Below are 21,915 nucleotides of genomic sequence, written 5' to 3'. Positions count from 1 at the left end.
TTAGAGACATCACGGACCGCTTCCTATATACATTAAAAATCGACCCTAAATTATCACCAAAACTTGATTCGTAGTTTTTACAGTTGCAGAGAAATAGATATTTAAAAAAAAAAAGTAGTGTTTTTCCCTAAAATCTATTCGGGTCATCCAGCAGCGGGTGAGGAGAAAGCGGTAGGAATCAGTAAAGCTTTCTCAAAACAAAAACAAACAGCCGGGCGCATCTTCCGCTCACGCTTGCTTGCTTACTTACTAGGGACTAGAGCTGCAGGCCTGTGTACGGTAGCTACCCGGGATGGAAGCGCCGCGCGCACCGGGGATCGGGCTCGGGCCGGCAGTGGGCGTGCCCTGCAGGCGATCACTACCTGCGCCCGTTCTGCTGAGCCAGGGAATGTCACGGCTGATCTCGCGCCCCCATTGGTCGCTGTCTGCCGTGACGTCACAATCATGATTAGAATTGATGATAGGACGTGCTGATTTCATTGTCTTGACGCCGAGACCGAGGAAAAATCTGCTGAATCCGGAGCGTCCCCGTGATTTCGGCGGGGAAGAAGGTAAGGTACGCCGGGATACCCCTAACCCGTTGCTCCTACTGCTCCACTCGGCGGGGGCGGGGGGGCGCCACCGACCCCTGAGCCCGCAGATCCGGCCGGACTCGGCTCCTTCCCCGGGTCCGTGGCCTCCGCGGCCTGGGAATTCCGGGCCAGAGCGCTGCTGCGGCCGCGGCGACTAGAGCCAGGGACACGGGGTGGCCTTTGCAGCAGGCGCTTTCGCCCTCTTCCACCCCCTTCTGTGCGATCGGCTCTTAACTCTGCGATTATTCTTATTATCCTCCCACCTTTTCTCCGCACGGAGGAGGAGGAGAGGGGGAGCTCTAAGATGACTCTCTCCTCCCCCTCCCCCAATCCCCGCTTGGATTTGGGGAATGCATGGGAAATTCTGCCGCTCGCCTATCCACCGAGCAGATCTCTCAGCACGAGCTCAGCCTGCGGCGGCACGACCCATGCGCAGTGAGCGGCAGCCTGCCTGTCTCCCCATCCGCGCGGCTCTCTTGGGTCATTTGGAATTTCTTAGCCAGTTATAATCCTTCTCGGCCATTTTTGTTTCCTGTACAGTAAAAGCAACCTGGGGGGAGGGACACGAGGCTGTTCCTCCTGGGCAGCGTGCCCGACTTCTTTCTGGTTGGAGCTCTGTTTGGCCCCACACCGAGGCATGAGCTCCGGGCTAGGCTTTTGTTTGGAGGGGAAGTTGGCAGCTCCGTGGTTGAAGGCTAAACTTCAGGCAGAGGAGGGGTCGGAGGCAGCAGATGGCCCCTAGGAGGGGAGGGGGAACTTTGTTTGGGCTCTTGTCTCAGGATAAAAGAAACGGGCACGTTGGCATCACTTGTTGCCGCTTTTGCGCTCTGTAGGGCAGGGGGGCGAGCTGGAGCAGGGAGACTGCTGCTGATGCTCTCTTGAGGCTGAGGATCGGATTTACCCTCCTTCCCGAGAAGAACTCCTTCAGGTTTCTTTGCCAGTGCGGCTCACGGTTTTAGTTTTGTCTTGACTTCTGGACCTCAAACAGTTCCATGTATGTGTGAAGTGTAACATTTCCAAACTAGGAAACCTTTTTATTTTTGGAAGTTAAATTGTCAATACTGGAAGGGTTTAAAAAAACCCCAACTTTAAAAAGCCTGAAGATTTATTTTATATTTCTAAAATCGCACTTTCATAAGATGCTCTGAGCAGTGGGCAACATAGAGTTTGCTAAATTATTAAAGTATAAAGATATGCTTGCTTCATTTTTTGTTTCTTCTTTTAGGTATTTACCCATTGTGGGAAGAAACATTTCTGTATGAAGGCTGTATGAAGCCCTGGGCTTTCCTGCTATTTTAGCTAACTTCATTAATCCATGTCTAAACATATTTGCCCCTGAGCAGGGCTGATCTGTATATCAAGCACCCCCAGGCTTTTGTTTCTTCCTCTATGGGATACCTGCCCTGGTATCCACTACACTACAGTGTAGACCCCTCCAGGATCCATGACTGGTGGGACCTGACTGCTGCAGTCATGAGTTCTGAAGGATGTACTCTTGGGGAATTCTGCACAAACAAATTTCAAATTCTGACACACAAAAACTTAAATTTCTTAAAATATTTTTATATTAGTCAAAATGACACAATATACATGTCCGTCTTTAATTCATTTAAAATATAATACAGAAAAAATGTATTACTTAAAGATGCAGAGTTTCAAATATTTTGAGCAGAATTTCCTTAGTTCACTGTAAGAGTTTCTCTTCCACCATCTCTCCCTACTTCCTTGGCCAGTCTCCTTTCACTTTGCCCTCTCAGACCACAACTACTCCAGCTGCCACTCTCTCCCCTCCCCCTTTAAGCTCAATCCCCTCCATTTTATCTCCACTCCCAGAGTTTGACCCCTCTCTCAGTACTGCTTCTCAAACAGGCTGCCTCTCTCTAGTGCACATATACACCCCTTCATAGAGGCGCTCTCTCTCGCACACACACACCTCATACAGTCTCACTCTCTCACACACACACCCACCCACCCCTCATATAGACTCCCTCTCTGACTTGCACATACACCCACACAGGCTCCCTTTCTCTCTCACGCATATACCCTCACACAAGCTATTTATGTCTCTCTCTCACTCACCCCCCCCCCCCTACATAGGCTCTCTCACACACTCAAATGCGTACACACACACATCCCTTCACAGACTCTCTTTCTTACACATAGATACACCCTCACACAGGCTCCCTCTCACCCCCGCCTGCCCGGCTCGCACACTTACACACACAGATTCACTCTCATCAGAGCCTGCTTCATCCTCGCCGCAAACAGAGGCCGTCCCACTCGCAGCATGACGGAGCCTGCCAAATTCTGTGTAGCTGCGCAGGAGGGGAATTCTGTGCTCCACAGTAGCCTGGGGACAGAGAGGGAGAGCAGGCACCCACTTTCCCTGCGCTGTTCCTTCTTTTCTTTTTCACTCTACCTGTTTCAAAAGGAAATGGATAGGGTTGAAGCAGCAGGGGTGGACACTAGTGAACCATGTCTTTGAGATAGAAACTAGGTGAGCTACGTTTGTCAAAGAAGGAGTCACGTGATATATACAAGCCTATACGTAGAAGAAGAAACTTGTCAACAATGTATCATGCTTAATTTATTCGAAGCAAAAATATTTGATTCAGCTCTTTCTTTTCCTCTTACGGTTTTATGGAAAATTGGGCACATTTTAGAATTGCATAATAATGACTGGGCAGCTAATTACTATTTTCCTTTGCATACTTTAAATATTTTTATTGTCTGTGTTTAATTTTGCAATGCATAACAATCTTAGCACTTTCAGTAAGGTGATTGTCTTATTTGTGTTTTACGAGAGGGGGGCTGAGCAATAGACCTTTTGATTTTTCAGATGTTTCTGCATCTCTTAGACCTGTGACTTAAAATTATTCATAAATGTTGTTAATGCTACAGGTGTGGAGAGAGAGAGAGAGAGAGAGCCTGTTACGTGCTGGAAACTAAAATACTGTGGAAGTCTTCCATGAAGGTACCTGAAACGATTTCTAACAATGTCTTGTCTTCCTCCATTTGTTGGTATATGTGCACAGTGGCAGGATCTTGCCACTATCCAGCATCATTATACGGGGCACAAAAGATAACTGATAGCTCATATACACGAAGGAGCAAAAAACTCAAATTGGAAAATTCTATATTTACATGCACCATTGTTTTGAAGAATTTAACTACATTGCTTTTTCAAATCCTGGAAAACAGAAATAAAAAAACAAAATGTAAACCTTCATTTTTTCTGTTGGCTGAAAGTATTTCTTTTAAACCACAGACTTAGTAAATGGAAGATGTTTAATTAGCTAGAAAGCTCTCAATAACACAAGCTTTTTGCATTTGATAACTGTTGCCTTTGAGTTATGGGCAAGGATAGAGCATGCTGGTAATTTGTTCTACCTGCATTCTCATTTAACAAGAAAAAGGGGAAGAGCCGAAACTGTCCTTGGGTCAGTTTTAAACTGTGACCAGCATGGATGCATGCAAATCAGTCTGGCACGACTGCTACCCAGCCACCTTTAGAGAAACTCTGATTGAAGCAGTCGCACTACAAATCTACTCTTTTCAGAATAAAAAATCACCCATTCTAAAAGTGTAGTCCTATGAAATAATACTTTATTTTAGTAATAAGCTTAGGGAACTGAAATAATGCCATAAGAACATAAAAATTGCCATACTGGGTCAGACAGGTTCCATCAAGCCCAGTATCAGGTCGCAAGTACCCGGCAGGATCCCAAACAATAGATAGAATCCATGATGCTAACACCCAGGGATAAAGAGTGACTTTGTCCAAGTATATCTAGTTAATAACTATTTATGGATTTCTCCTCTATGAACTTGTCCAAACTTTTTTTTAAAACCCATCTATGCTAGCTGCCCTTGCCTTTTCCTCCAGCAATGAATTCCAGAGCTTAATTGTGCAATGAGGAAAAAATAATTTTCTCGATTTGTTTTAAATGTGCTACCTACTAACTCAATGGAGTGTGTCTCCTAGTTTTTGTATTATTTGAAAAAGTAAAAAACCGATTTACATTTTCCCTTTCTATTCCACTCATGATTTCATAAGACCTCTGTTATACCCCCTCCTCCAACCATCTCTTCTTCAAGTTGAATATCCCTATCCTCTTTAGGCTTTCCTCATAGGAGAGCTATTCCACCCCCTTTATCATTTTGGTTTCCCTTCTCTGTCTCTCTTCCAGTTTGACTATGTATTTTTTTGAGATGCGGTGACCAGACTTGCATGCAATACTCTAGGTGTGGTCTCACCATGAAATGATACAGAAGTATTATGACATTCTCAATTTTATTTTCCATTCTTTTCCTAGTAATTCCTAGGATTCTGTTTTGCTTTTTCTGACCGCCGCCACCCACTGAGCCAGGATTTCAAAGTATTGTCCATGATGATGCCCAGATCCTTTTCCTGGGTGGTAAATCCTGATACGGAACCTAACATTGTGTAACTACAGCGTGGGTTACTTTTCTCCATGTGCATCACTTTGCAGGCTCTGTTAGTGAACTTCTCATTTCTAGGAAGCGGACTTTTTTATTAATTACTTTTATAAGGTACTTTGGTTAGCAAGCTATACAGTAAGTTGTGCTCTGTTAGGCTGTAATTGTTCAAATTTTAGTTTTTGAATCTTTTGTAAATCTGCCTTTGGTCTCTGAGCGATTATTTTACCTTGCAGAAAGATTAGAACATGTTTTGTTTTTTGTTTTTTCAAAAATCTATCTCCATGTCTGTTTCCATTTTGCAAGAGAATCCTGGTGTGATGATAGATTAACTGTTATAACGAGTGTTTCCTGGTCCTTCTATTACCCAAAAGAGTAAATAACCCATTCACATTTACCTGTTCTAGACCTCACATGATTTTAAACACCTCTATCATATCCCCCCTCATCCGTCTCTTCTCCAAGCTGAACAGTTTAGTCTTTCCTCATAGGGGAGCTGTTCAATCCCCTTTATCATTTTGGTTGCCCTTCTCTGTACCTTCTCTATTGCAACTATATCTTTTTTGAGATGCGGCGACCAGAACAGTACACTACTCAAGGGGCAGTCTCATCACGGAGTGATACAGAGGCATTTTGACATTTTCTGTTTTATTAACCATTCCCTTCCTAATAATTCCTAACATTGTTTGCTTTTTTGACTGCTGCAGCACACTGAGCCGACGATTTCAATGTGTTATCCACTGTGACACCTAGATCTCTTTCTTTGGAAGTAGCTCCTAATATGGAATCTAACGTGTATCTATAGCGTGGGTTATTTTTCCCTGTATGCATCACCTTGCACTTATCCACATTTAAATTTCATCTGCCATTTGGTTGCCCAATTTTCCAGTCTCACAAGGTCCTCATGCAATTGATCACAATCCACTTGTGATTTAACTACTCTGAATAATTTTGTATCATCTGCAAATTTGATTACCTCACTCGTATTCCTTTCCAGATCATTTATAAATATATTGAAAAGTAAGGGTCCCAATACAGATCCCTGAGGCACTCCACTGCCCACTCCCTTCCAGTGAGAAAATTGTCCATTTAATCCTACTCTATGTTTCCTGTCTTTTAGCCAGTTTGTAATCCACGAAAGGACATCGCCACCTATCCCATGACTTTTTACTTTTCTTAGAAGCCTCTCAAATGCCTTCTGAAAATCCAAATACATTACATCTACTGGTTCACCTTTATCCACATGTTTATTAACTCCTTCAAAAAAGTGAAGCAGATTTGTGAGGCAAGACTTGCCCTGGGTAAAGCCATGCTGACTTTGTTCCATTAAACCATGTCTTTCTTATATGTTCTGTGATTTTGATGTTTAGATCACTTTCCACTATTTTTCCCGGCACTGAAGTCAGGCTAACCGGTCTGTAATTTCCCGGATTGCCCCTGGAACCCTTTTTAAATATTGGGGTTACATTGGCCACCCTCCAGTCTGAGGTAGAGCTCTTTGGGAAGCTGTGGTAGATGTAGAGCAGGTGGATTGTATCTGCTTTGTTCTGACTATGAAGGTTAGCGTGATCTGTACAAACTAAAGTCTTTAAAGTTTTTTTTTAATCTAGATTGGTGCGTGTAGGGGGAGGCATTACAGAGAAGAAAAAGGGAAGCATGAGAAACTCTGCTCTAAACCACTGGTGCGCAACCTTTCTGCAATGAAGGGACCACTTTTAAGCTGCAAATTGAGTCTTGGTTGCGTGGAATCGTTGCCCCTCCAAATCAAGGGCCACCAAAGAAGTGGTGTTCAGCTGTGTACCCTCCCCAGACCAGGCTTCTGCATGCCCCTTCTGTCTGTTGGGGTCTGGTGTGCCACAGACTCACACCTGAATCTGCTGCGCTATGGCTTGAGCCACAGGGGTCATCCAGGCCCCCCCCCCCCCATCTTTAAAGAGTAAACATTGCTTTAGCTTTCTTTGGTGTCACTTTAGAGAACCTCTGGTCTTACCGGGAGTTTGTTGCGGTCCCTGAAGCAGCACCCGTGACCTCCAAGCATCAGGTTCAATGATGCTTTCTCATCTTGTTCATAAATCTCATTTTATCAGGCTCTTTAACAAAGCTGTTTTACTTGCATTTTTCTTCTCTTCATAGGAAACAGCTGTTCTGGTGGTTGTGGCTACTGATTGGTGGTCTCCCACAGGCAAAAAGCTCAGGTGAGATAACCAGCACACGCATGATACAGGCAAGCCCAATTTATACTGTTTATGTCAAGTCTATACCCAGCAATGTCCTTAAATAAAAGATGGAAGACAGGGTGCACCCAACAGTGTGAAGGACAGTTTAGTCCAGTGGTTCTCAGCCTGGTCCTTGAGGAGCAGTTTGGTTTTCAGGATATCCACAATGAATATGCATGAGATACATTTGCATAGAATGGAGGCGGCACGTGCCTATTTAACTCATGCATATTCATCGTGGATATTCTGAAAATCATTCTGGTCCAAGTGCTCCTCAAGGACCAAACTAAAGACCATTGGAGCAGAATTCCCGGTTTTCAACTTCAGAGAAAGATACAAGTGGTACCCACTGATGTCCTTGGGTGCTAAGCTGTAGGCATTTTGTGCTGCTTCTGCATTCCCTTGGGCAAGTTAACTGATGAGAAAAGTAAATCAAGAGAACCATTTGTGACAAAAAAACAAGTTTCCCCATTGGCAAAAGGAGCTATTTTTGAAACACAGTAGTTTGAGAGCTGATTAGCTATTTAAGTGTTGTATGGACAGAAATGTCTAATTAGCATTGAGATGAAAGTTTGTATTCTGTCAGTGTGTTTAGAAAACAGAACTGCAAAAGAAATCCAGAAAAGTAAGCAGATGTTTAATTCATAAATGAAAAAAAAACCTCCATTTTTTTTCAGACACAGAAAATGAAATAATGGAGTTTGTCTCAGACAGAAGAATACTAACATCACATGTTCAGTAGGAGTCAAGTGTGAATTTTGTTTATATATTATATGTAAACCTAATTGGACTAGCATTGACCCACGAAGACACACAAGGAAATTGTTAGACAGCTGGCACAAAACAAAACAAAGAAGTATTTAGTAATAGCACATGGACTTATTTTGCGGAACTCATTGCCACAGGATGATGTGGAAACAAAGAGTGTAATTGAATTCGAGAAGGGATTAGAAAAGGCAGGGCAATGCCAGGTTATTAAACGCATGAGTCAGGAATGTCACCCTGGATTCAGGGCTTCCCTAAACTAGGGCTGTTGGAAAGTGGATGGATAAGATAGGAAACAAACTTTCCCTCACCGTTCGTTACACGTCCCCTAAGCAGTTGCTGTTGTTGGAGACAGGATGCTGGACTAGATGAACGTTTTGTCGTACTCAGCATGGCAGGTCTTGCAGTAAGTGAAATGCACACTAGAGGGCAATCGGAGCTGGTAGGGCTACATTTGGAATTCACTTGCTAATTCAGTGGTTAGAGATGTTGACTGAAACCTAATTTGATGACTAAGAGGTTGAAGGACTATCAAAGGCACCCATGAAAAAACACTGACATAAGGGCTAATTCTCAAAAGCATGTATCAGGCCAGATCCTGCGGGGTGAGAACGTCTCCCCTACTGAGTGAAACTAGGTAGCTTGATTTAGGTGCCCAAGTTGTGGGTATTCCCTGGAGGAGTAGGCAACAGCTAGTCCCCGTTACACCAAGCCGCTTGGTTTTCAGAATATCCCTACTGAATATGCATGAGATAGATGTGCATACAAATCTAACTTGTGCATATTCAGGGATATCCTGAAAACCCAAGAAGATTGGTGACTATGGGGACTAGAGATTGCTCATTCCTGTTCCAGTGACTGAGGTAACTACTAAAGAGGATGAAATCAGCAGGTCCGGATGGCATACTTATTTATCCTATGAAAATGGGGAAAATTACAAGACGTAAAGGATAACTAGAAATAAGAACCAAAGAAGATGTGGTTAAACCCAGAGCCACAGGTGGATTGAGGCTTAGAAAACTGCTGCTCCTGTTTTAATGACCTGTTGGATTTGTAGGGTTCCCTCCCCTTCTGCTTTGCATATGAATCGCAGTGCTGTAGGCTTCAGTCCATGTGACGACACATGATTCCTGAAAACCGAGGAGCAGAAATCACTTGGCGCATGGCATTCTAGTCTCGCAGGCTTTGTAGCTGGCACGTGTTGCTGTTTATAAAATCCTGAAGGATTTGATTGTGCAGTAATCCCGCTGCTGACAGTCATTTTCAGTGTGGCATTTCACTGACCGCGATACAGCATTTTGTTTTGCCCTTCAGTTTTTAAGGGCAGCGGCTGGAACCCAGCTCAGAGGAGGATGCATTTCTCCAGGGAAACGGGCAGGTGTGAGGAGTGGACTTCAGAATGAATTTTCTGATGATGCTGGCTTGAAATTCATCTTCTGGGAGTTAATGCTTTGACATGGACAGTTATTGTGAAATAGCGGTTTACCTTTTGGGTCTGTAAATATACTGTTTGTGTTTTGAGTTAGCTTGGCTTGCTCTGCTCTGTTGTACTCATCGTTCTGCCTCTTGATCATTTCTGGGGGGGACTGTTTTACTTTTGTGATAGGAATCTTCATCCACACTTACTGTCCACATAGTTAGATGTGGAAATTTGAATACCCATCTACCTGGAATGGCAGAAAATCAAAGAGGAGAGGAAACAAAACTGACTTGGATAAGGAGCAATATCCTGCAGGCGGTCAAGCTTGTAGAGGTGACAGCTTGGAGATGACATTATCGCCTCCTCCTGTGATGGTTAGAGCTAGAGCTCTGTAGGTGATCAAGTTTGTACGGCTAACAACTGGGAGATATCCTTGCTAGAGCAGTGTAGGTGTGGATGACTGGGCAGAAATGTGCCCCATTTGGTATTTATCTGCCTGCATTTACTATGTTGTAGGGTGATATAGAAGGGTTAACATTTTTATTCTGTTTTAACATTTCATAACTGCTAAGACATGTTGAGGTTAATATTCAAAATGATTAATCTGGCTAAGTCCCAAACTTCGCCAGACAAATGTGGGTTTAAATATGCTCCCCCTACTGACTAGACAAGTTTTACTCAAGATAAAAAGCATGGGCTAGAGGAGATCTCTATGCAAGTGATGCTAAATTAATTGAACCAATGGGCAGACTGGATGACCCATATGGTCTTTTTCTGCCGTTATGTTTCTGTGTTTAAAAAAAGTAGTACAAGAGTGTTCTGGGGGCAGAGCAGTGATATCCAGATAACTTAGCCTCAGAACAGTCCTAAAGTTATCCAGGTATGTGCACACGGATAACTTAGTACTAATCTGGCTATGTTCATTCAGATTTAGCCAACTTAAAGTATGTTAAAAAAACAAACAAACCAAAAAAACTCCTTGGCTTTCAGGCTCAATCCACCAGCCTCCTCCCCCTTCCCCCCCCCCCAACCCCCAAATTTGGGTCATAGTGACCCTAGTCTGGCGCTGCCCTCCACCCCCCCATGGTAATACATGAAAATTTACCAAACACCTCCTGCCTCCACTGCCATCATCACCACCTCAACTGCGCCCTCCACACCCAAACCTCAGCCAGGAGCACCGCTCAGTCTTATCCGCTCCCAGGGTTTTGACAAGAACACTTTATAAATAGAGAGGGGGGGGGGGGGGGGGGCACGCTAGCCTTGGGAGTTGCATTATTTTATTAATATCTTTCTTTTGGTGGATAAGGGGCTTTGGCATTTATCTCATTTATTTATTTTATTTATTTAACATCTTTTCTATACCGACATTAAAATACACATCATATCGGTTTACATTGTAACGAAAGGTTGAAATTACATGGAACAAGGGGGGGGGGGGGGGGAGAACTGGGAGAGGATATGCGTAAGAGAATAGGGGCTCAAGGAGCCAGAAAAGTCAAGCAAGGGGAAAAGGGAGATGAACATATTTACAAATTTACAACATCTCATGAATATTCATGGTGGCTATCGTGAAAACCCAGCTGATGTGGGAGTCACTGGAGCAGGTCTGAGAAGCCTTGCTCCGATGTAACACATAGCTCATGGCCTGACTGCTGCGGCACACGTCGTGAAGAGCAGGCTTGAGCCAAAAAGGGTCTGCTTGGAGAAAGGAGCTTCTGCAGCCGAAAAATTGGTGAACCCACAGGTTTAGCATGTGGTGGAGAAAGTTATCTTACAAAACTGTGCTCTGTTTATTTTCTTTATACTCCAAAGAATCCATCCAAGTTTGTTCTCTATGTGTGTGTGTGTGTATATTGTGTTTGTAATAGTCCTATGTAACACTGTAGAATTCAATAATATGGCTGAATATTTCCCAAGCCTAGAAGCAGAAAAGGAAATATGAGTATCTCCCATAAGTGTTTTAACTGCATGAGAAGTATGTAATATAATTGGAATACCTGGCACATGTGACTGCAATTTACATATAGCATCAGCACAAGCGACAATACCTAGCTCACAGTCAGAAAATCCTTGTTCCACCACTCCAAAAGTGCCAGAAAAATAAGCGATGGGAGTGATGTTATTATGTTGAGATGCTGCTGCTGTCCAACCATTCGAACCCTGATAGACCCATAAATCAACTGGACACTTTAAATCAACCAGAGCCAAACTAGGAGCATTTAATACTGACTGCACTAAGTCCTGCAATATTTCCAAATCTTGTTCAGTTAAAATCAATTTATCTTCACTAGCTGGGCTGCCTTTAAGATGTCGTCTCAGTGACTTACTTTTGGTACTAAAAGCTGGAATCCACAATCTACAAAAGTTTAACAAACCTAATAAACCTCTTAACTGTTTCACTGTTTGCAGAACTGCCAATTCTGACACTTGCTCATGCAGTGCACAACCAATACTCTTTCCCTCTATTCCTAGATTCAATCTTAGAAATGAAACTTGTAACTGACAGATTTGTGCTTTGTCTGATTTTACTTTATATCCCGCCTTGGCTAATGTCTGCAAAAGCATTTCAGTTGCTATCATGCATGCAGACCGTGTAGATGCTGATAGTAATAAATCATCCACGTACTGAATCAGCGACACACCCACTGGTAGTTGAGTACGTACTGCTTGAAGATCTTTAGACAAAATTTTAGAAAAAATAGACGGACTTTCTACATACCCTTGCGGTAATCTAGCCCACTGATAACTCTGCTTATCATATTGGAAAGCAGTTAACTCCCTACTTTGCCAAGCAAGAGGCACACAATAATATGCATTTGCCAAATCTAAAACAGTATACCACTTTCCTAATGGCTCAGTTTGTAAAATAGTAGCTGGATTCGTAACATTAGGATATTCTACCACTACCATTTCATTAAGTGCACGTAAATCTTGCACTAATCTCCATTTCCCTGAAGGTTTCAGAACTGGGAACAAAGGGGTATTAAATGGTGAACCACTAGACTCTATTATCCCATGTTTCAGAAGAGATGCAATCTCTGGTTTAATTCCTTCTTGTGCTTCTCTAGATAAAGGGTACTGACTACGCTTAGGGCCCGTATAACCTGCCTTTAATTGAATTTCTACAGACTCTATACTCTTCACTGTACCATACGGATCATTCTCAGTTTCTTCTTTAAGGTCAAGCCACCCTCAAAGCCAAACGTGACTTCTATTCAGCTAGAATCCATGACTATCAATTTAATTCAAGTGCCTTCTTTTCCTATGTTGCTGATCTCACAAAGCCCTCCCTTCCCACCCCCCATGAAAGCAACCCCATGGAAAAAATGTGAAGAGCTCGCAAAGTATTTCCACAATAAAATTGCAAACATCATCAAGCGCTTCCTCCCTACGCCTATCCATACCCCTTTGCTCCCTATCCACAATGGCCCAATGCTGAAATCACTAGACCTTACATCCACATCAGATATAGTGTCTATCCTAAAAAAGATAAAACCAGCATCCCATATAGCAGACACTATCCCCACAAAAACCCTCCTCTCTATTCCCACCTCTATTGCTAAATCCTTAGCTGACATAATAAACTGCTCGTTAGCATCGGGCATGGTCCCAGACCCACTCAAAATTGCGGTCGTCAAACCCCTCCTCAAAAAACCATCCCTCAACCCCTCTGACCCAGCAAACTATCGTCCTATATCCAACCTCCCCCTGATTGCCAAAGTACTTGAGAAGGTAGTCAATTCCCAAATTTCAGACTTCCTCGAGGACCACCACATTTTACATCCATCCCAATTTGGGTTCCGCAAGGAGCGTAACACAGAAAATCTCCTGCTAGCAATCACCAACACCATACTCATAGGGCCAAGGGACATCCTTTCTCCTCGCAATCCTTGATATCTCAGCTGCCTTCGATACAGTCAATCACCAAATCCTACTTTCCCTACTAGCAGAAATAGGCATCGCAGGCACTGCCTTATCTTGGTTCTCCTCATACCTCGCCAATAGAGAATACATAGTAAAAATTGACAAAGCTGAGTCTTCTCACATCCCCCTCACACAAGGAGTTCCTCAGGGGTCCTCACTCTCTTCTACTCTGTTCAATATTTATATACTGCCCCTCTGCCACCTGCTCTCTGACCTAGGATTGAACTTTTTCTTATATGCCGACGACGTTCAAATCCTCATTCCTATCCAAAATACTCTAAATGAAACCCTTCAACTATGGGACTCCTATCTTACATCCATCAATTCTCTCCTCTCCAACCTCCACCTTGCCCTCAATGCTTCTAAAACTGAGATACTCATAATATCTAATCAACCTGAACTTACCCTCCCCAATATTACATCCTCCCCCCACGTCTCATCTCCAACTGTCAGAGACCTTGGCATCGAACTTGACCAGCGCCTCGATTTCAAAGCCCACATTAAATCCCTTCTTAAGGGAGGCTTTTACAAGCTTCACATCATGAAAAAGCTAAAACCACTACTCCACACACAAGATTTCCGTCTAGTATTGCAGACCACTATCCTTTCCAAAGTGGATTACTGCAATTCCCTCCTCCTTGGCCTTCCAGAGTCGACCATCAAACCCCTACAAATCCTGCAGAACGCCATGGCAAGAATCCTAACGAACACACGAAAAAGAGACCACATTACCCCCATACTGAAGGACCTTCACTGGTTACCCATTTCTTTCCGTATACAGTATAAAACCCTCACCATACTACATAACCTCCTCTACAAACCCAACCCCTGGCTCAAGGACTCACCCCACTTCCGCATAACCAACCGTCCTACCAGATCCTCCCACGCAGGTACCCTACATACCCCCTCCCTCAAAATCGCCCATCTCACCTCCACGAGAGAAAGGGCCTTTACCATAGCGGGCCCTTCACTCTGGAATACTCTCCCTACCTTTCTCCGCCTTGAACCCTGCCTGGCCACCTTCAAAAAAGGCATAAAAACGTGGCTTTTCAGAAAGGCCTACCCAGAAACCAACCAAACCTAAACATTTCCACATAATCTACCCCGAAACCAACCAAACCTATACATTCCCACATACTCCCCCCCCCCCCACTCAGATTCCCAGCCTCCATCCCCCCCACCCCCACCCGCCCTTTCCCCCCCCCCCCCCTCCTAAGGCTTTCCCTTTTTTCCCCCTCCTTAGGCCTTCTTTTCCCCCCTCCTTAGGCTTTTCCCCCCCTCCCAAGGCTTTCCCTTTCGCCTCTCCTTGCCCGCCCTTCCCCTTTTATCCTCCTATAATTTTACAAAATTGTTCAATTTAGTCCGATATAATCAATCCTATGCTAATTGTCACTAATGTAAATATTCCTTTTTTCTGTAAATAAGTTCCTTTTATTTTCTTATGTTAACGGTTGTTTTTTATACTCTCACTCATGCTACCTATCTTTCCCTCTCTCCTTCCTGTCTCCCTTACCCCCCCCCCCCCCCCCCCTTTTCTGGCCTGCTCCCATCCCCCGGCCCCCTGTTTCATTGTAATTTCCTCCTTTAACTGAGTTACTTGTAAACCGGCGTGATGTGCCTCACGAACGTCGGTATATTAAAAGTTGTTAAATAAATAAATAAATAAATAAATAATTAAGTCCTGGCTCCAGAAAACGGAATGCATGCAGAGCTTCTATTCAAACTAGAGACTGGCTATGTGTTTACACAACAAAGAATATCAAGAGAAGAACAGAAGAACACAGTGCATCAAAGCCAGGGTGATAAAGGAACTTTTATGGTAGAAGGGTGGTTTCAGGAAAGACAAGTAAATAATATGATTTTTACAAATGAATGAAGGGTGGCCTCACAAGCATTTTCTATGCATACTGGGTTATCATGACAACAGCATCATGTGTTTGTGGGCGGTTACACCTTTCTGGAAGTTTCGGCAATACTGTATGTTTTAATTATAAAAGAAGGTTCTCTTCCTGTATTGGATGAGATGCTAGTTATTACAGATAGAGGGCATATCGCATCTCACAGGAACACTTGTCTTTTAAGAAGCCAAATAAATTAAATTTAAAAACCTCTTGCTGAGTTGAAGTGTTCTTGTTGCCCTGGTTTTGAGTCCAGAAATTATTGACAATATGTAATCTTAAGAGAGAGACTGTCTTTTTTTTTTTATGTGGGCTCAAAGAGCTCTCCTATCCTTGGGGTTCATTTTAACTTGAATTCTGTAGATGAAAACATTTTATGGGACCTGTGGTTAGTGCTGCCAGAAACATGAATGCAACCATGTGCTTGAGATGGATCAGTAGTACCTGCTACATGTTTATGCTCCATTTCCTCTGAAATTAAAAAAAATTGTATAGCTGTACTGCCTCTTAGGATTGTAGGAAAGAACATTTTAAAATATGCCCTGCACCAAGAAGGATTCTCTCCTGTGAATGTTTGTTTTTTTTCCCTGTTTTGGTCCTGATTAGATCTAGAGTTGCTGCATCTGTCTCCATCTTTTGAATCCAGTGCATCTGTGTTGTCGTCCCTTGTCCTCCTCAACCTCTCTATGCTGTCTTACTGCTAGGAATTTGCATTTGCTGATTCAGTAAAGTTCGTGGGAGAGTGGACGAACGCCTGCTCTCCCGGCGCGCGCACCGGCCACTCGCCAGTGCACGCGATTCAGTATGCAAATTAGGTGGTGCGGTAGAAACAGGCAAAAGGAGGCACTAGGGACACTAGCGTGTCCATAGCGCCTCCTTTTAGCCCGGAGCGGTGGCTGTCAGCAGGTTTGACAGCCGACGCTCAATTTTCCCGGCGTCGGTTCTCGAGCCCGCTGACAGCCATGGGCTCGGAAACCGGACGCCGGCAAAATTGAGCGTCCGGTTTTCGGCCTGACAGCCGCCGGCCTATTTAAAAAATTTTTTTTCTTTTTTTTAACTTTTTTTACACTTCGGGACCTCCGACTTATTATCGCCATGATATTAAGTCGGAGGGTGCACAGAAAAGCAGTTTTTACTGCTTTTCTGTGCACTTTCCTGGTGCCGGCAGAAACTAGTGCCTACCTTTGGGTAGGCGCTAATTTCTTAAAGTAAAATGTGCGGCTTGGCTGCACATTTTACTTACTGTATCGAGCGGGCATACCTAATAGGGCCATCAGCATGCATTTGCATGTTGAGGGCGCTATTAGGTGCCGCGGGTTGGACGCACATTTTCCTCCCCTTACTGAATAAGGGGTCGGAGCGCACTGTACTGTATCGGCCTGCAAGAGAGGGACAACTGCTAAGATCTGGGAAGGGCACTGATGGCCACACCTTAGTAGATCCTGGCTTACAAATATATTACATTGTTCTGCTTTTGAAGGCTAATCCTGTTTTTTATTTTCTCCTTTGGGGATTGCAGGGTAGTAGCTGAACTGTGGTGCTGTGTGTGTTTGTTTTGAAAGTTGTTGCTTCAAGAAACCGTAACATACTCTGCTGTGCCTTGTCAGCCTGTTATCTAAGGAGCCTGTTTCTTCAGTAGTTACGACTGGAGCAATGTGTGTATGTAAATATTAACATTCCGAATATGTACATTTTTCTTTTTAGATGAATCTTCGCTCTGTGTTTACTGTAGAACAACAAAGGATATTGCAGCGTTATTATGAAAATGGAATGACAAATCAAAGTAAAAATTGCTTTCAGCTCATATTAGAGTGTGCACAAGAAGCTAAGCTGGACTTCAGTGTAGTCAGGGTAAGTATAGAAGCGTTCCACTCCAACTCCTGCCCCTGAACCAAACACGCCTCTTGGCTCACAGAGAATTCCTCCACTGGACGAAAGTGATTTTCTTCCGTGTGAACGTGAGGGCATCCATGGGCCTTGCGGGCATTTTTAAAGAGGCCAAATTGAACTGCATATATGTATGAATGTTATTGGCAGCATTGCAGTTTGAGTGAGAAGTGTTTGGTGATAATTGGGATCCTGCATTCTACAAATTTCAGTATGGCGCAGTTTGTATAATCCAAATCCTGGGAATTATGGATGTCCTTTCATTATGACTGTAGTTGCTGACTTAGTGCATGTAACTTCTCTATATCGTCCGTTACCTCTGTACTGTGGAGCTTGTATATTATATATCCTGGACCAACGCTGGGAATGATAAGACAAGCAGTGATGTACTCTGGTTGTTTTGTGACAGGTGACATGGAGGATAGAAAATAGATTTCTGCACCACATGTATTGCAGAAGTTTAGTCTGAATTTTGTCTTTAAATCTTTCTTTCTGTGATGTATTTCTTGGAGTTGTAGTGGGGGAGGATAATCGGATGTTCCCATATGCTGTAAATGCAGACTCTGATCTTTATTGAGAAGGAGTAATGTGCAGTTAATGCTGTTGGCATCCTGAGGTGCTTGTCTACTGAGCATCCTGGAGCTATGGGAGCCACAGTACGTATGCATGTATTTTATTTATTTAAAACATTTATTACCCATACTATCTAGCAGGGTCCATGAATACAGTCATAATACAAACTTATCCCCAAAGAGTGCACATATTACACATTGCAATGTTTTATGGTGTTTTTAAAGATTGAGCTCTGTGCTGGATCCCTTACTCACACGTACCTACTATATCTTTCCTTAGAAGTGTTAGATACTAAAAGGACACTTCTGGTCCTTACTCAGCAGCCAGCTTATAGCAATTGCCCAGTTCATCATTTTGACCCAAATGCCTGTCTAAAAGGCAGAGCCTTTACCTGCTTCCTAAGCTTAGCAATACGTGTCTCTGCCCTTAGCTGTTCCGGTGATGCATTTGAAAGTGTTGGGTCCACACCTGCAAGCATGCAAGCTCTAGTCCCAGAAAGATGGAATAGTCTAAAGATGAGCTCCAGGAATACAAATGGAAGCGTAGGGGACCATTTACGGAAGAGAGAGAGTTTGCATGGAACAGGAAAAACTGAACGTGGACAAGGAGGTGGGGCCCAGACAGGATATGTGCCGGGTTGCTAAAGGAGTCGAGAGAGGCCAAAGTATCCGGTCGTTTTACTGGCGACAGGAGTAGATTACAGGGGGCCTGGTGATGGACAGATGGGGAGTTAATAGACAAGTTGTTGAAGAAAAAAGACTGGGGAATAATTTGAATGTGGCAGCTATTTTACACGATCTGAAGCGGCGTGAATTTACTAGAATTTCATGTCAGATAAATCCGATTGGATAGCTAAGGGATTATAGATAACATGGACACCGGATGTGGTCGCCTGGGCTGATGATGTAACCACACAGCAGACCCATAGAGAAGCTGGAGAACTGAGGTACTAAATCAGGGCTGTCTGGTAAGCAACAGAAGGTGGTGGGAAGTGGTGTTCACGCTGAGGAGAGGAGGGTGACCAGGGTCACACCCCGGAGCTCGGTCATGGGACTGCTTCTGTTCACGGTCTTCATAAGTGATACCACAGAGGGATAAGGAGAGAAGCAGAATGTCGTCATTGTACAGGCACTTCAGATCTGCAACAGAGTTGGCAGGGAGTGGAAATCATGAGGAGAGACTTAAGAAAGCATTAATCATCTTCGGGAATGTGTTGGCTAAGATTTACCACTCAAGGAGACTGATTTCCAGACTCGCCCTGGAGGCACAGCTATTGTTCAGGAGACCCGCAATGAAATGTGTTTGTCATATAGTTGTAAACATTGGAAACCCACTGTGCGCAGATGTATCTCGGGCACATTCATTGTAGATGTCCTGAAAGTCAGATCTCTTGTGGGGGGGGGTGTCTTGGACCGAATTGGGAAACGCTGTACTAGGGGAACAGTACTAGATAGGGTGGGGAGAATGGCATAGATGGCAATTAAACAGGGAAAAGATCAGGAACCCTGTGACACACAGTATGGCAAGGCAAGGCACTACGTAAGGAGAGGTATAAGCAGAAGAAAAAAAGGTAGTAATGGCTTTGTGCAAGTCACCCGCGAGACCCGATTTGCAGAACAATCTGTGCAGTTGCAGCGGAACGCGGCAGGACAGTTGGAGTCAGCGGCACCGGCGTGCTCTCTTCTTTCCGCCACCCCCCCCCCCCCCCCGCGGCCCGGAAGAGGAAGTGGTGAGCATCGGGTGCGTGCGCGGGAAGCAGAGACCACGCTAGTGTGGTCTCTTCTTCCCGCCCCTCCCCCCCCCACTCATCAGCTGTTTCGAAATATGTTCTTTTTGTTAGTACAGTTTTACTGCTGATGATTTTATATTTCTTGATTTGTTTTATAAGGATGGGTGATGTTTCTTTTTTCCTTTGTTACACTGCATACAGAGACTCTGGCTTGTTGCAGTTTCCAATTCAGTTTTTTCTGCATGCTTCTTGTTATGCGTTTTGGTCTCTTTATTCTATGTTAGGCGAGGGACAGCACGTGATTCAGGTGAGGTTTTCTGCTGGCGTGTAGTTTCTGTGTAGGACTCTATAGCAGCCTGACTTGGTCCGTTTTCCTAATAGGAGATGTATTGGTGTCTTAAGGCCTGGTGTAATATTTTCAGAGACTTATTGTACTTTAAAAGTGTGATCTTACATAAAATGCACACATTTACTTGTATTTAGTTTTAAAAATATTGTATGGCTCTCATGGAATTACATTTTAAAATATGTGGCGTTTATGGCTCTCTCAGCCAAAAAGGTTCCTGACCCCTGCACTAGGCTATTCCTCCTCCCTCTTGAATCTGCAAAAATCCACTCTTACGGATTGGTAGGACATTGTCTCAAGAGGTGTGACCCATCTACAGTATGATGGAGTTATGCTGCAAATTTCCTCCAAGGTTTGTAATCTAGGGGTGATCTTAGATTCCTGACTTTCTTTTAAATCAAGCAAGTTTCTAAAGTTGGCTTTTATAAGCTTAAACTGCTTCGTCTGTTGAAGGTTATGCATCCTCAAGCATTATTTATATTGATTATGCAGGCCATAGCTTTTGGTCACGTAGACAATCGCAATAATCTTTATCAAGGGTTGCCACATAACTTAATCCGGGTCCTGAATCTAATTCAGCATGCCGCAGCAAGGATTATTATGGGTAAGAAGCTAAAAGAGCATATTTCATCTACATTGTGTGACTTGCACTGGCTGCTGATTTAATTGGCGAGCCAAGTTTAAAACTCTTGTTATAGTTCACAAATTACTGTACTTGGATGAGTCTAGCTCCTTGCCTAATATAATTACGGCACATGACCCTGTTTGTAAGTTAAGGTTGTCTATTCCTGCTATGTAAGTAGTTGCAACAGACTTGTCTGAGGGCCATTTCATATGCTGCATCAGTGCTGTGGCATGTTTTACCAGCCAGTTTACAAAAATTTTAGAAAGAATCTAAAAGCTGTGTATTATAGGGAGGCTTTTAGTGATTTGTTTTAGATATTTTTTTCTGGCTTTGTTTTATTATGCTTATTGTTTTATGAATACGTTTTTGTCTGTGTAGTATCTTATGAATGTGTATTCTGTTATCCACCTTGGACAACTGTGTGGATCTGTGCAGAATATAAGAGGGTTTTTAAGAGGCTACATCTCCAGAGAGATGTAGCCAGAGGAAGGCTACCAAAATGGTAGGCCTGATAGTTTCATGTTGTGTGCATTTGCCAAAGTTCTGTGCTGTCTGCTCTGCAAAATTTGAGATCTGTCAGTGCGACAGCATGCCCCGCTGGAATTGCATGTGCATGTCCTTTTATCGTGGAAAAAATGTAAATGTAGACTATAGCTTTGTTTCAAAATCTACTGGATTGCAAATACTTTACATGTTGGCGTGTTTGTAGGCACAGAATATTGATATTAACGCGATTGCTTTGCGTACGTGAATTGGTTGTACATTTATTTATTTATCGACATTTGTTTAGTAACCTCACATTGGTTCACAATTAACAGAAACATTGCAGCTGTGCCAAATAGAACGAACATGTGCAACAGTGCTTTACAATAAACTTTACAATAAACTTGTTAACGAACATATGCAATAGTGCTTTACAATAAACTTGTTAACTGGGGGGGGGAGGGGAGAGAACAGTGGAACAATGAAAGGGAAAAATAATATAGTGGTACAAAGCAAATTGTTATCTCACTGAATTTATAAGTCTATAAATAAATAGAATGAACTTTATAAAAACACAATTGGAAAAGAGAAAAGCTGGGTATGAGAAAAAGAAATGGGATAGAAGTCTTATATACAATTGTCGGGGTGTCGCAGAATACACACACCCTGGCTACTGTTTGTTCTATTGTTCAAATTCTTAGTAAACAGAATTAAACATAACGTGACTGCTTGTAGCCAGAATTCCTCTATTGTACTAAAGTGTGCAAAAAAAAAAAGTGAAAGTTTTATCAAGGAGGGTAGAGGGCAGGAAAGTAAGTGAAAGCTCTGCTTCCAAAAGAAGCCGCGTGTGATATTAAGGATCTGATCTACAAAGCTTTTTTTCTCATTGATACAGAATAGGAGATTCTCAGACAAAGAATTTAGCATGTGAGCACATCTGGCCTTCCCAATAATTCACATGTGTGAATTGCACTGCTGTTGGTCCACTTATAAGTATGTAATGTGTCCATTCGTACTAGCAATGTTTCTGGTGG

General features: G+C 43.3%; 1 protein-coding gene across 3 annotated transcripts in view; it reads left to right on the top strand.

The window, feature by feature from the left end:
• The first annotated feature begins 153 nt into the window (after positions 1–153).
• Positions 154–21,915, top strand: part of HDX (highly divergent homeobox) — a 200,913-nt gene continuing 179,151 nt past the window's right edge. Inside the window, exons 1-4 of one of the 3 annotated variants that reach the window (XM_029606568.1) lie at positions 154–551; positions 3,474–3,546; positions 7,146–7,207; positions 16,943–17,089. In XM_029606568.1, the coding sequence (XP_029462428.1) occupies positions 16,943–17,089 (147 nt within the window). In that variant the 5' untranslated portion in view covers positions 154–551; positions 3,474–3,546; positions 7,146–7,207. Of the gene's footprint in view, positions 1,567–3,473; positions 3,547–7,145; positions 7,208–16,942; positions 17,090–21,915 lie in introns of all 3 variants that reach the window. The other 2 variants (XM_029606566.1, XM_029606567.1) reach the window with 2 other exon arrangements.

This window comes from Rhinatrema bivittatum, chromosome 6, assembly GCF_901001135.1.
Source record: "Rhinatrema bivittatum chromosome 6, aRhiBiv1.1, whole genome shotgun sequence".
NCBI lineage: Eukaryota > Metazoa > Chordata > Amphibia > Gymnophiona > Rhinatrematidae > Rhinatrema > Rhinatrema bivittatum.
Note: the sequence above shows the minus strand (reverse complement) of the source record. Positions and strands in the feature narration are given on the sequence as shown.